At 42.7% G+C, this 14,985-nt stretch overlaps 1 protein-coding gene across 12 annotated transcripts in view; it reads left to right on the top strand.

The window, feature by feature from the left end:
* The window catches only part of elavl4 (ELAV like neuron-specific RNA binding protein 4), an 85,090-nt gene that overhangs the window by 43,144 nt on the left and 26,961 nt on the right, over positions 1–14,985 (top strand). For all 12 annotated transcript variants that reach the window (XM_030433382.1, XM_030433383.1, XM_030433374.1 and 9 more), the window contains one exon: positions 11,060–11,163. In XM_030433382.1, coding sequence (XP_030289242.1) covers positions 11,060–11,163 — 104 coding nt within the window. The remainder of the gene's footprint in view (positions 1–11,059; positions 11,164–14,985) is intronic.

Below are 14,985 nucleotides of genomic sequence, written 5' to 3' on the forward strand. Positions count from 1 at the left end.
CTGTGACTCAGCAATGCAGCAAAGTGCCACATGTTCTCCAGAGGTGTTTAAATTAAGCAGCACTTTGCGGTGCTAATCATGGCTGTAATCTGGGCGTAGTGGCTGTGTGGGTGGCCATACAGCAGATGGATCAAGGGGAGTAGAGGGTGGGTGGGTGGGGGGGCAGCTCTGTGATAATGCTCCATAATGGGTTTCATTTTAGATCCTACTTACTGACACTCTTCTCCTGATAATCTCATTAAAGAGCATCAGGCAGGCAGATCACCAAGCCATTCTGAGATAGCATGGCAAGGCAAGGAGAGTAAACACACACATAGAAAGATATAGGGTGAATTCCAGAATTGTGTTTCCTGTGATAGATTAAGTACAACCGAAAGGCTAAAAGGGATGACCATCTTGACTATAAACTAGCGATGGCCACTAGCCCAGCCGTCCATCCCTGCCTCCGTCTGTTCTTTGAAGCGTAGCTCTACAGCTCCTCTTTAGGACCATCTTCCTCGTCCTCCGTAATGGGCCACAAAATGGAGCCTGAGAGTCAGATACACCAGGATAATGGAGGATGGCGTGAACAAAAATAACACTGGGATACCACATGCTATCATCATCATCGCCATCACGATGTTCTCTCTCAGCCTGATTTTCCCCTCAAGTGCAGCAGCGAGGAACCAAGCTAACAGCAGATATTTGGAGAGAGTTAAAAAAAAAAAAAAAAAAATAGTATGAACAGAATCGCTGTAAACCTGCTCGGGCCCCTAAACAGGGGGAAAGTGAGAGAGGTAGAAATGTTTGTTCGCTCACTTCTAAACCATTTAGGGCACTTCTCTGCTCTGCACTACAAGGTCTCTCTGATGACTTAGCATCAACGCAAAAAAAAGTTATAAATAAATCCTGCCCTCCCTCCCATCTCCCCCCGTGGCGTATGCCTGTTTTGCTGTCCCATGGGTGCAATTTCCTCGTGCAAACTTTTAGGCTAACAAAGCACAGATCCCTTCTTCCGGCAGGGAATGCCAAGAGGCTTTATACTCTCTTACAGTCATACAAATCATTAACAGACTAAGCCAGGTTGGCAAAAGGGAGGGGTAGAGACAAGGATGGTGGGAAGTAAAGAATGCACCTTATTTTGAGACTGAGACATACACCTGCACTCTCTCTCATTCGTCATAAGCATCTACGCGTGGATTGTGAGAAAGACATTTTTATGAAGATCGAGTGAGGATGTTTTTTAATATGTTAAAATTTCAGTATGAATCTTTAAAATTTCTTGAGGCTAGATAGAGTGTGCTGTAGCTATATATTTATAATTCATATTGATGGGAATATTAATGCCTTCATATTCTATTATGCAGTGTGAAAAGCATGACGAGTATCAAGTTTTAGATTTTAAATAAATTCACTGACAGAAATTTGAAGTGAATTTTTGAACATGTACTAGAATAATTGTTTCAATATTTTATCATTACAAGGTCGAAGTATTTACGGATTCAAGCAGTCTTTCGGTGTGCACGCTACGAGTAAGGATTTTGCGTTGCGTGGTACTTTTGTGTCGGCCTTACCGTTTTCAAAAGCGCTCATTTTACAGGCAACCGTTCTCTCATCTCATAATATGTTTCCCATCAGTATTTGCGGCTTGACCAACCTGTGAGTGTTTGCTGACAAGGTGTGAGCACATGGGCCTCTCAAAGGTAGGAGAGACAGACAGGTCCTCAGCGTCCTCTCAGCTTCCTGTGGGCTCGCTCTTGTCAGCTCCAATGATGCCAGCGTGGTGAGAGGCTAGGCTGGGCGCGGGCACACGTAGACACTCCAGCTCCGTCTGTCACCCTGACTGACTTCAGCTGGTAGAAGAGCCACCTCTGGCTGTCTTTCTTGCTCCCCACACGCCTGTGTGCTACCTTCCTGCCTGCCTGCTTGCACAAATACCTCTGCCTGGTGCTCTCATAACACGGCAGGGACATGCAGGTTAATCTTTTATTTAAGGCTAGCTTACACGCACCTAGCTGCAGCCCACACACGCTTGCACATAAGCTCTGGGCCTCTACCTGTGAATTTCCTGTCTGCCTGTGCGTTGTTAAAGAGATGATATCTCTGAGCATTTTGTTGTTTGAATTAAGTGTGTATACTGTAGTAGCTTCGGCGATTGCTTTGTCATCTACAGAGGAGAGAGAATGTTACGTATACAAATTACATCGTGGCTTTGAGACACGTTGCACTTACAGCCCTCACTGCTCATTTTTGTGTTGTTCGTTAAAGGAAGGGTAATCTCTGTTTAAGTTGAAAATTGCCAGTGTGCAAGCTTGTCTTGAGCAACGATGGAAGCAACCACTCCTCTCTGAGACCTCCCCCTATGGAGAGCTAGGGAAAATTAATGTGGGCTTTGCAACATACTGAATCAGCACCCACAGACATCTACACATGCCCAAACACACACATGCACGCACGCACGCACACACAGAAAAGGAATTGACGGATCCTTGTCAGTAAGTCATTTTTCTGGATAATTCTTCTGCATCAGCTGCATTTCTGCTCAGGAAATGAATGCATTTGTTTTCATAATGACATGGAGGAAAAGAAAATGGCTTTTCATGCTGGAGCAAGAATTGATTGCGTTGAGGAGGAGGTTGAAGGGATTATATGTTTTTATGGACAACCATTTTTTGGATTCTCATGCGGCGCCAATAGCACATGCAGTACAGTCACAGTGGCTTAAAGCTCAGCTTGCTTGTTGAGTAAACAGTTCACAAAATTTACCATCTGCTGTGTCTGCCCTGCTCTGGCTGCCTCAGGTAGTTGCAGAAGTAGCTTGCTGCCAGCTATCACCAGCACTTTACTCACCTTGAAATAATGAAAACAGCATTTTTTCCTTTTGTGCAGATGAAATGAAATGCTGTTAAGACATCATCCCAAAGTAACTTGACTAAAGCCTTTTGTGCGCACTACTCTAGTCACCTTCCATGTGTTGGTTTTATACATGGAATCTGGGGAGCTGACACAAATCATAGTGACAATGTAGCAAGCCAAGCAGATGTTGGCTATGAAAAATAGATGGACTGTGATGTCAGCTGTGGAGTAGTTCAAGCCAGAGCACCTCTGACAGACAGCAGCTTCAGTAGCATGTGAAAGCCTGCTGCGAACCCAATTCTTACATAAGGACAGGTACACCTTATTTATATACTGGAGGTGCAAAAAACATCTCAGGTTTTCAGAATTTGCCATGCATTGCATGCACAAGTCTGTAGCTCATGCGGCGCACATCCATTAGTTTCATAGTTGTTCCATTTCTGTTATGGAACATCAAGTGCACCCACAAATATTGCAAACATAAAATATGCATCTTGCCCTGATCTGTAAGGACAGACGGGTGGAGCTTAGCTCCTGCACAAGGTCTGTCAGTCTTAATGCAGAACAGATCAAATATTTACCATATAAACCTCAGTTTACCCACAGCTCTTTGTTGCTACTGAAATATACATTGACAACACACTCAGGGGCAAAGCTCATTCTCTTTGTATTTCATATTGCAAGCCAAACTGTTTTTCACATCATCACGAGGGTGATGGGAACAAAAATCTCCATTATTTCTCTGTTTGACTGTATGATGAGACCCATTTAATTTTTTTTCTCTCAAAAAATGGCCACTGGCTTTATTTACCTAATTTGCAGAGAGTATCCCTTATTTAAAGCAGGCTTATATTAGAGTCACGACTATATTGTATATATGGTCATATTTTAGGAGGAAGCCTCCTTGTTCTGCTCCTGTTTGTCTCATTAAAATTGGATTACTGCATTACAGTGTAAACACAAACTTCTTGTATTAGTTTTTACATTGAAAGCCCACTAACATGTCATAGGACATTTATTAAACTTTTTGGGGGGAAATATTTGAAGCGTCAACATCAAGTGTACCTACTGCCATCTTAAGGCACTTTACTATGCCATAAACCATAAAAGAAACCATACATACTTTTTAAATCCTTACTGATATCATGCCAAGGAAGATTGAGGGCAGTGTCTATATCTCACATACAGGCTGCATTTATTTGAACCTGAGTTGGGCTGATGGCTGAAGATAGCGTGAACAAAGCTGACAGGGAAAGAGATGAAAAAAGGATTTGACATCTCCAAAGCCAGGTATTAAGAGAGCTGCCAGGCTCAAAAGTGCAGACACAAGCAGTCAGACACACATTAAAGTTTCAGAGTCTCAGGTCCAGAGAATGTCCTGTCTCTCTCCTCTTAACACCCCCCCTTCAATTTCCTCCTCCTCCTCCTCCTCCTCCTCCTCCTCCTCCTCCTCCTCCTCCTCCCTCTGCTTAGGAACCAGAGTTGGATGTCCTTAGAGCTTGCTTGTCTGCACTGTTCCAGGAGGAACCTCCTGTGACCCTCACTTCAGACTGCCTCTGTCCCTTCTCATTCCACTCTGAGTGCCCTTTACATGGAACACAGAGGTTGTGACTGTCCCCTGTGTCGGCCTCAGATCCAGAAGTCGAATATGCCTCAGGCCTGGTACCCCACCCTCCAACCCCCCACTTTTGAGTGCACTGTACCTGGGCAGGACAGAGCCAGACAGTCCCTCTGTCCCCAGCACATGTGCTGCAGGGCTCGGGGTGGATGGCTAAAGGGTTGTGGGCCTGCTCGCTCTGTGCCGAGTTCAAGCAGGTGCAGCAGAGTAGGCTCCGCAACCCTGACGTAACAGGGTTATCCAAGACTTAAAGGGGCTTCTCTGTCTGTCAGCTTGCTTTCTATTTCTCAGCTGCACAGCCAGCCAACCAGCCCACACACTGCAGGCTGCAGTCCACTGGCCCTAAGGCTCAGGGAGCCACCACAAGGGGGTGGTTTACTTGCGTGTGTGTGTTTCGTCCCTGAGCCTCTACGTGGGCAAGTGGTGTCTATGCGTGTGTGTTGGTGGTAGCAGGGCCTTGGGAGCTGAGAGTGGGAGCCTCCTGACTGCAACAGTGGCTGCTACCTTGGCAACCCAGGAGGAAAAGATGTGTTGAATGAGTGAGTGGGAGAGGGATCTACAGTGGATGCATGTGTGCGGGGGACGTAGCTCTGTTTATGAATTTAGTTATTTAAACGGACTGAATACATGCCACCACATGATATGCTCTAACTGTACTGCTAGTATCTGAGCCACCGTAGTCTTTTGTTCTCTTTGCATTTGTCTTTTTGCAAACTCACTCAACTCCCTCTCCACTGTGGAGTTGACCCTCTTTGAGGTAAGTGGAGATTTTTCTGACATGAAGCTGGTGACAGGGCACCTTTTCAAATGTTGGGGAGCAATGGCCCATCAAAAAAATAGCACTACCTCAAGTTGCTGCAGCAGCAAGGGGCACAACGTCAGAGGAGAGGATGGAAGAAGTGATACATTTATTTTGACAATGTGAAATCCTTTTTTTTTTTTAAATGTCGCTAAATTCAAGACTGACTGGGCGGATTTTCTGTATCTTGGGAGAAGGGACTGGACCTCTCAAGGTGTGATAGCATCACTGGCTCGGAGCTTTGATGATCCCTGCAAGACTCTAAGATTCCCAACCCTACCCTGTTTGAAGCTTCCACCCATTACATCTGAATGACAGACAGACACCACTGCTGATAGGGTGTGAGAACAATTAGAAGTGTTTATTGATAGCCTTTAAAATGTTTCTTCACTCAGATACACATTTTTCATTCTGTTAATGTTGCTTAAAATTCATGCAGAGCTTTTCCCATTTGTTGGACAGCATGTACTATACAGTGTTCTTACTTCATGGAAATTAAATGATAAAATAAAAAACACACTGGAATAGAGGACAAGTGAGTAGAATTTGAACAAGCTGCCAGAATGCCTCTACTCTTAATCTGTTTTGACAACATAGTCAGTGGTAAAGTAACTTTTTGGAGAATTTAAAACTGACTTATTTGAGCACTACTCAGAGAATGATATTAAGAGCAATAGATTCCAGGAGGGTACATAGTAAAAGAAAGAGGGCTCTTGCAGCTATGTCTTTCATTTGGTAGCTACCACTCTTGATCAAAGAGTCTATAATGTGTTGTGTGAGCCTTGCCTGATCATAGCAGGAGATGAAGCTGCTTTCATGTCTGCAGTACAGGGCTCTTAGTCACATAATACAACAAAAAGGCACAAAATAATGACAGGCAACTATATACAACTGGAGTCTTATTGCGTGTACCTGACAACCTATGATTGTGCGCCTGAGTGTCATACATATATATTTAACTTGACCATATGTCTGTAAATTCAGTGTGGCCTTGTATTCATCATTTGATTTTGTGCTTATTTATAGACCCTTTATCATTTTTCATCGGTATGTTGTGTGAATTTTCATTATGTGGTGTGCATGTCTGTGTATGTGTCGCCACATTGGGGGGATAGGAAAGGTGAAATTACACGGTGGGGCCAGCAGGCAGGGCACCCGCACGAAGTACACTAATTTTCTCATCTAACACATTGGACAACCTGCTGCTCCTCAGGAAACAAATAATGGCTTAGTCATAACACCTCGCTAACACGCCAAAGAGCTTCTCACTAGAAATAGCAGTGATTTTTACCACTGAAAAACATGCCCACCTCCCTATACAATTTATGTCAGATTGTACAAATGGTCTGCCAGAAGAGTGGGGGCTCGTCCAAATTAGCCCCTACCTCCTCACTCCCACACCCAATGTGGTTAGAGAGGTTGGTGAAAGCGGATGTGGCACTATACAGTAAAGCACTGTAGTGCTGTAGTGTAACATAAAAACCTGTAATGTGTCATGACATCTTTTGCACAAGTGCATACCCACACTGTTAATATCATTAACAACCTCTAGATTCTTAGATTTATATACTTCACATGAATCCCATTTGGGGACATTCTTTATTAGAAGACCTCTGCCATCATTAAATTTACATAATTTTTATTAAGAAGCCCCCTTTCAGTGCTGCCAAGCATTTTCTCGTGTCGTTACAACTGTTGTAGAATTTGCACAACTGGCACTGTAAGCAGCTGACGAATCAGAGACAAATGAATATCTAACCTCATTAAAAGGCCATTATGAAGAGCAATGCATCATTTGGGTTCTTGGTTTTAATTGACAATTAAAATATATAAGTTAATGTATCCATTAAGGTAATTGATTTTCTGTTAGCTACAACCCCATTAGAGGCTATTTATCATGCATTTTTAATAGATTCTCTATATTGCCTGTGATGCAGCGCTTTTCCCAAGTTATTTTTCTGTAATTATGAAATACAGAAAGAAAGTATCTGTCTATAAAAATCTGTCAGGGGTATTCTGACTGCATTTTTAAAGGATTGACTCTGTGACATAAAGTTCAGAGGGATGGAGCAGAGTCTACACTTACTTTTGAAAAGTAAAGTAAAAAAGAAAATGTACTGACTATCTGTGTTAAGCAGTAGTAAAGTAACTATAAGACTCTAAATTTAAATATTGTATTGAAAAACAATCAGACATCTTAATCTCCCTGTAATTTTTCATTATCAATAGTATTTACACACATCCGATTAAAGTTTTTATTTGTGGGGGATATAGCAACAAGCCCAGCCTTCAGCCTCAGAGGGAAATGCTTTAGAATTTGGAATGACTGAAAATACCCCCTTGTTGGTATTCAGAATACATGTCAATAATAATGAATAATAAAATCATATATCTTCCAGTCCCTACTCTTCAAGAACATCCTAACCCAAGCTTTAAATCCGTGACTAGAGTTTCCCATTGACTTTAGTGCTATCATGTCTTGCTTAGTCTTTACTGTATGGTAATACATTTTGTCTGGCAGCCCAAGCTGGCCTCATCCTTGCATTCCAATAAGACACCATACTAGGTTAAATGATGCTGAGCCATTCTAAACTGCATCTAAACTGTGCTTAACTGCGGTGTGTTGAGCCGGAACAGAGCGGGGCACTGTGTGATGGTGTGATCCAAATGCAGGCAACATGGAGGGCTGATCCTGCTGGGGAGTATTGAGGTGAACAGGGCAGGTGTTGTGACAGGCTGAAGCCAACCACATTGCCTGCCTGCTGCCTCTGCCTGCATATTGTAGGTTACAGACGGAGAGCGGCTTACAGAAGCACCCTCGACTATATGAATGCCTGTGCACACGTAAGAGAAAGGATGGAAATAGACAACGATCTTCATCTTTTCAGTGTTGACATTCACTATACCGTTTAGGAACTACAATACACTGCTCCACACAAACGAACCATCATCCATTCACTGTTCAGCTGCCAGCCACTCTATCCCTCATGTCCTGCTGCGAGGACATACTTTACTGCTTGTGTTTGTTTCTGCGTGCCTCTGTGATTGAGTGATTACATGTTTACTTGCATTTGTGTGTGCACATGTGTGTACATTTGCACGGTACGTTGGTGTTGCGTCTCCCACCCATCCACGCAGATTACAGGCAGTCTGCCGGTGGCTCCCTGCTGTTAGCTGCTCACTAGCAGGCTGGAAATGGTTGGTGGAATCCCCTCCTGGAGCTTTCCTGATGCTGCAGGCAGATGTCTCCCTCCATCTCCCCCGCATCTCCCTACTCACCTGGGGACTGATACCAGCCAGTGAGCTTCGCTCCTACCCTCTTCCCCCCAGCACTGGAGGCACTCAGCCTTGCCAAAACGGGAGTAAGGAAGAGAGCGTGGGTGGGCAGATATGCCAATGCCAGCCTAAGCTTCCCATGCATACAACATACTCAAACTTACATAAAAACACATCATTTACATTGAGCTGAATGCTACATTCATTGGGCCAGTAATCAAAGAAAATATATTATGTTTGTTACAAGACTATAATCCATTGCTGACTCATGTATATGCCCACAGACACACACCCACATACACATATAAAGACACTCAACCTACAGTGATTCTGCCCCCCATCACATGGCGTCAATGGCTGCCAGTTTGGCCCCATTTGCCTGCCTGGACTACTCCACAAGTGCTAAGAGTCTCTGTACCATTAAGCACCAGCCAGCCCATCTCGATTGCCCTGCATGAGTGCTCTTCGCCAGCACACTTCATTTTCAGCTAACCTCCTGGTATCTGTGCTTGTCGAACCTCACATTTCTTGTTGAAGATGAAGGGGAGGGGTGAGGAAGGTGATAGGAAAGTGGGAGGCGAGGGTGGGAGAGACAGTGAATGCGGGAGTGGAACGTTACAAGCAGCCAGCTCTCAGCTGTTGCACCCATCTGTAATTTAAAGTGCGAGTGTAAATTGAATACATGCACCTTTGACCAGATACAGTTTTTTTTTTTGTTTTTTTTTGTTTTTTTTTTGCCATTAAACTTAAAAAATATTCTAAATATTCTGTACACTGCTTGGTAATTTAGCATCCATTTTTTACAGCCCATTTCGGTTTACTGGCAAGCCTCAAGCTGCATGTATGTTTTATTTCTTTTCATTCTGTTAATCACTGTTGTTACATGTTCTCTTTCTCTTCATTATTATCGGTCTCTTCTGTATGTACACTATTTAATAAAGAAGCGAACCCACAAAGAAGGATTTTGTGAGTTATATTTAAACTGGCAATCTTAACACCTGATGTCAGCAGAGAGTCAGAGAGGAGGAGGCGGAGAGGGAGGAGAGGACGGTTAGTTATAAATAGCAGTAGTCTCTTCTGGATGGCAGGTTTTTAATTAACAATGGAGAGCGTCTGATAATCCACAGTTAATCCAGAGGAGGAGAGGGAGGAGAGGAGAGAAGAAGAGAAAATCATCAGCTGTTTGATGTTAGGACTACAAGTCCCTCCTGGCCCTTCCACTGCTCGCTGCTGAGCTGTTCTGCGCTGTGATATCCATAGCCCAAATGTATTTATTTTGTGAAACAGCCATGCTCCATATTTTGTGATTCACTTTGTCTCTGACTAACCGCTGTCTGTTCCCATTAGCGTGAATATGTGCACGCTGCTCCTCTTAAACTGACTGGGATTCTTTGTGCTTGTGTGTGGTGTTAGTGGATCCGGGCTGTTTGTGGAAAACTAGCCGACTGAAGGCCCTGTTGGCTGGAGGCGTCCTCTTAAAGTCCTACGCCTGTTGAAAAGCTTGATCTGTCGGGGAAACACTGGGAGATGTCAGGCCTGCTTCACACTCAAAGGGAGTCTGCTATCTAAGACACTTTGAGCTTAGAGGGAAATGGGGGTGGTATTTTTTTTTCGGCTTTTTGCACAGCTGCAAAGACAGTAACAAATATGTTGTTTATATTCACTGTGATACTTTTATTTGTCAGGGCATTTCAGGGCGAATTTGAGCATGATTCATGACATATTCGAGGCATTCAGTCATAGACACTTCTATGTTGAGCAACGTAAATTAAAGGTCAGAGATCATCAATAGAACAAACAACCTGTAATGAGGAGTGCAAGGATCAGTTTTTACATCTGCAACACATTCAGTCCTATTCAGTTACATCATGACATGACATATAAGATGGAGGTGTTTTATTGCTATCTCAGAATTGGTAGCTTTTTGTACTTTTATTAGACCAGGTTTATCTCTTGAATGATCATTAGCTGGTCTTTTTAAAGTATTCAAAAGGAGGGGTTAAAATAGTCCCTCAAAGGGTATGAGGACCTGGAAAGAGGCTGTCTCGTTCTTTAAATATTATACAGTTCAAATCTGCAGGGTTTTGGCAACAGAGCGGGCTTTATATGACACTTGGTTGACACCAAATCACACCAAGACTCTTGGCGCTGCGGGCAGGAATCACTGTGATCTTGTCAGCAGCAATGAAGGATGTTGAAAATGTATGACGTCCAAGAGTGTGTCTACGGTTGGGAGCAATGGTTGGGTATCATTTTCAGTTTTAGGAAGGATCAAACTCTGGTCAACGAATCACACAGCTTTATTATTGTGTAGTCTAAATATAGATTTAGCTGTCCCTTACAGACTACCGTTCATTTTAAAAACCTGATACTAGATGCCAAGTATGGAAGATCGGTCTCTGTCTCCCCTCAAATCTTCATGGATAATGAGTATAGATAATCATGTTTCCTTGTCGTCAGTGAGCAAACTGAAATGATTAAATCGAGATCACGTTTTAAAAGCTTTTCTTTCCCTCTTTTTGGCATTTCAGGACAGAGTCTGGGCTACGGCTTCGTCAACTACATCGATCCAAAGGACGCAGAGAAAGCCATCAACACGTTAAATGGACTCAGACTTCAGACCAAAACGATCAAGGTAACCACGCTCAGCTAATCAAGTCTAAATATAACACAACACAAGTATTTCCATTCCAAATACATCATTTACACAGTGTATTTTTCATGTACAACTAAGTGTTTCAAAATCACTGAGCAACATATGAAAATATAATATGATAATAAAGATTTGATGTATCATAAATGATAGAATTATGGTAAATGTATAAAGTTATATAAGGCTGCTTTCTTCTTTCTCAAATCCTCTTCGATAGTGATAGCTGTTAGTGAGTGAGCTGTTAGTGAGTGAGCTGGAAGGTGAGATGGGATTAACAGCATCAAGCTGTTAACGAGCATCAGAAAAATAAAAAAGACCATATGAATCAAAGAGACGCATTAAAAAGCTTGTGACTGTGGCTGATATGCTAATTATTTTCCAAATGTCAACATGTAAAGGTGAAATTATGTATATGTATCACTGAGTGAAAGGGAAGAAACACATCAGTCACCGCATGTTTTCCAAAATAATTGAGAGCTCTGTTATTGCATTTTAATGGCATGACTAATATGCCATGTTGCTGGTGGTTGTCACAGAGGTAAAACAGATAAATCAGTGCCAGCACTGTGCTGTCCCTCCTGCAAACATGTTTTTAAGGCTAAAAATTTGACTTAGATGTTTTTGCACAACATTAACATATCAATATCCCCCTGGATCATGGCCTGCTGATGTATTGTGGCTTTTAAACTGGGCAGTAATCTGTTGCTCTGTGGTAATCCCTGGATTCTCACTTTCTGTCATCTGATCTAATCTAATGTAATCTAATGTAATCTAATGTAATCTAATCTAATAGGATAGGATTAGCTTGCAGTTGTGAATAGGGGAATCCCCATGAGAATCCCTCTATTCCAGAGACAATATGCACTGCCTGACTTGACCTCGGTTCAGCACAGCTTGCTGGCTCTTGTCTCAATAATGCCATGGGGAACAAAAGAGACATAGAGAGTAATATTGTGTGTTTTGCATGTAAAGTAAGAGTGACTATCTGTGTATGTTTTATTCTGTTCGAGGTGGACTTTGTGGTGGTTTGACATGTTTATGATGGGTGGCTTTTTTTTGATCTGCACATGTGTGATCAGGTCATTGTGACCCACATTTTCAGCTCACCACTTTTTGAAACACATGATTTGTATAAAGGATATTACCTAAACCAAGTCTTGACCAGGGCGTATCGAGATCTAGAAAACACCAACAGAAGTAAAATGAAAGTTCATCTTCATTCACCTCTTTTATTGCCATAAATATTAGAGCCTACCTGATGTATCAGTTGATTTTTGATATCACAAATATTGATCAGTATTGTGTATGCAGTCATGCTCTTGACTTGTCCAGAATCATCTTTGTCCAAGACAGAAACAAGACCAAGTTAAAGACAAGATTGAGACCTCTTGGTCTCAAGTGCTACAATGATATTATATTGGTTTGGGAATCAGTCAACACAGTTCTTTTGCAAATTATTGTATTCTGTTTTAATTAACATCTTACACAGCCTCTTAACGTTTGTAGAGTCGGAGTTGTAACAATAAAAAGCAGGTCACCTAACATTTAAACCTTTGCAAAAATAGGTAATTTAAATATAAAGACTGGAAAAAGTTGAAGGTCATTTATAAAGCGCGAAATTCATAAGGTCTTTTTATTGAGTGTAGCAGTCTCAGTTCACAGATTTTCACCCTCACACTCTCATGACACAAGCGGTTGCCTCTAGTTGTCCCTGAGATAAAGGCGGCCTTCGTAATGACAGAAGACAACTCTGCATCTCTGTCTGCCGCTATCGCTCTTTCACACTTCATTTCCTCCTTCCTACCACCCTCTCTCGTTGCTTTCTCTCTCCACAACAGACTGAAATACCCCAAAGGTAACAAGGTAAATTAAAAGGCAGCACGGTGATTCTAAAATTAAGTTTGGCGCTCTTTCATGTCACACCCTTCCCACTCTCTGCCACTACACTTGTGAGGAAACGCTTGGCCCAGAGATTCGCATGCTCTCGGGCGATGTGTCTCTCTGTAGTGTGTTTGAGTTGGTTTCGCTGCTGCGATTCCCTCCACCATGACACCTTAGATTTTGTCAGCGATGCTTCTTTCTTACCGAGGCGTGAGGGGAAGCAGCATGCCAAAGGTGAGAGGAGCTCACAGTGACATGCATGCACATAATCTCACACACTTTTTCTAACTTTCCTGCGCACGCACACTCGAACACGCACACTGTTTCACACATGCACAACGCCACACTTGTACACAATACCGCTAACAGCTTGAGGAGGTGTTGATGGATTAGACATCTGGAGTTGGCTGACAAGGAGCGAAAATGAGGGAAAGCTGCACAGAGAAGAAAAGAGGAGCAAAAAAAGGCAGAATCTGGAAGAGAGAAAAAAGGTTTAGCGAGGCAGCATACAGGAAGGAAGCAGAAGGAAAAGACCGAGCCGGCGAGAAAGGAGGGAGATGCAGGGAGGAAGAGGAAGACAGAGAAGCTGTGCAGAGAGGCCAGAGAGGAAGATGTGTGAAAGAAAAGTGAGACATGGGGAAAGCCAGCTGTTCCCAATCCCATTCTCCCACCGTTAGACTTCAGCAGGATTTCCATGCTGTTGCTCATGGATATGACAGCATATCCACCATATTTGCCTGACTTTAACCTTATTTGATGGCTTATGTCTCCACATGTCAAAGGTAATGAAAGCACTGCAAGGGAAAGCTGCTCCAGTCAGCAGCTGTAGTAATGGGATTTACGCATCTTTTGCTGAAGCAAAATCAGGTCTACTCATGAGGATGTTGGGGACAACACTTGACAAGTGAAAGTTCACTGGTAGAAAGCTGCTGCTTGGAGTTGCACGGCACAGTCTAACTAGTTATGCAGCTCTCGTAATACGGACAATTACAGACATACTATTCTAGGAATGAGACTGTGAATCACTGGAAAGTAACATTGAGAGCTGCGTGTTTGTATGCATCTTAATAAGCATGTGCTTGCACATATGTGTTCTGAGGAGGAGCAGCTGTGACAATGAGGAACTGGGTGAAATTATGTGGGTGAGAGGTACTACGAGAAAGTCTTTTTTATTCCCTCTGAGACTGCTGACCTGGAGAGTGTTTGGAGAGAATTTAATCAATTTTCCGTGCATTGTTTCTGTTTGTGTTTGTGAGTATATGTATGGTCACGTGTTCTTTTACAGCAGACTTTATGTGGAAAAAAATCAGAGGGGATACAGTAATAAACATCTTACTCTTAATGCTGATCCTTGAAAAACGAAGGAACGATGCAGATCTTCTCGTGTAAAAAATGGAGATCTACAGGTTTTACAGATTCTGTATACCTGCTTAATGATATTAAACAGTGAAAACCTGTCTTTAGGGTTGCACTCTGAAAAGCTTATGGGCTTTTGGTCATACTAATGTGTTAATTACAAAGCTGACTTAAAGAAAGCCATTTGCAAACACAACATATTGACTCTTGCATGTTTATTCATTCACTTTTAACTCAGAATAGTGCTTAAATTCAACAGGGTGAGTGAGGATGCTTTTTGATCAAAGTCCTAATACTATTAATCCTGTTCCCCTGGCCACCTGAGCTGTCCTTTCAAAGTAAAACACCTGTGGTTTCTCCTCAAGGGAACAAAGTTTCCTTTGCTTCCTTCAGCAAACGACTCAAGTGTTATCTCTCCAGTGTTCTAAGCAGCTAAATCTTTTCCTGACAACGATAATCCCCACGGCAAGGTGTGCAAAGAAAATAGTCACATTTTCCTCCCTGAGGATCCAGCGACCCACACCCTGCCCATCCAAAACACACACACACACACACACACACACACAG

Source organism: Sparus aurata, chromosome 11 (assembly GCF_900880675.1).
Source record: "Sparus aurata chromosome 11, fSpaAur1.1, whole genome shotgun sequence".
NCBI lineage: Eukaryota > Metazoa > Chordata > Actinopteri > Spariformes > Sparidae > Sparus > Sparus aurata.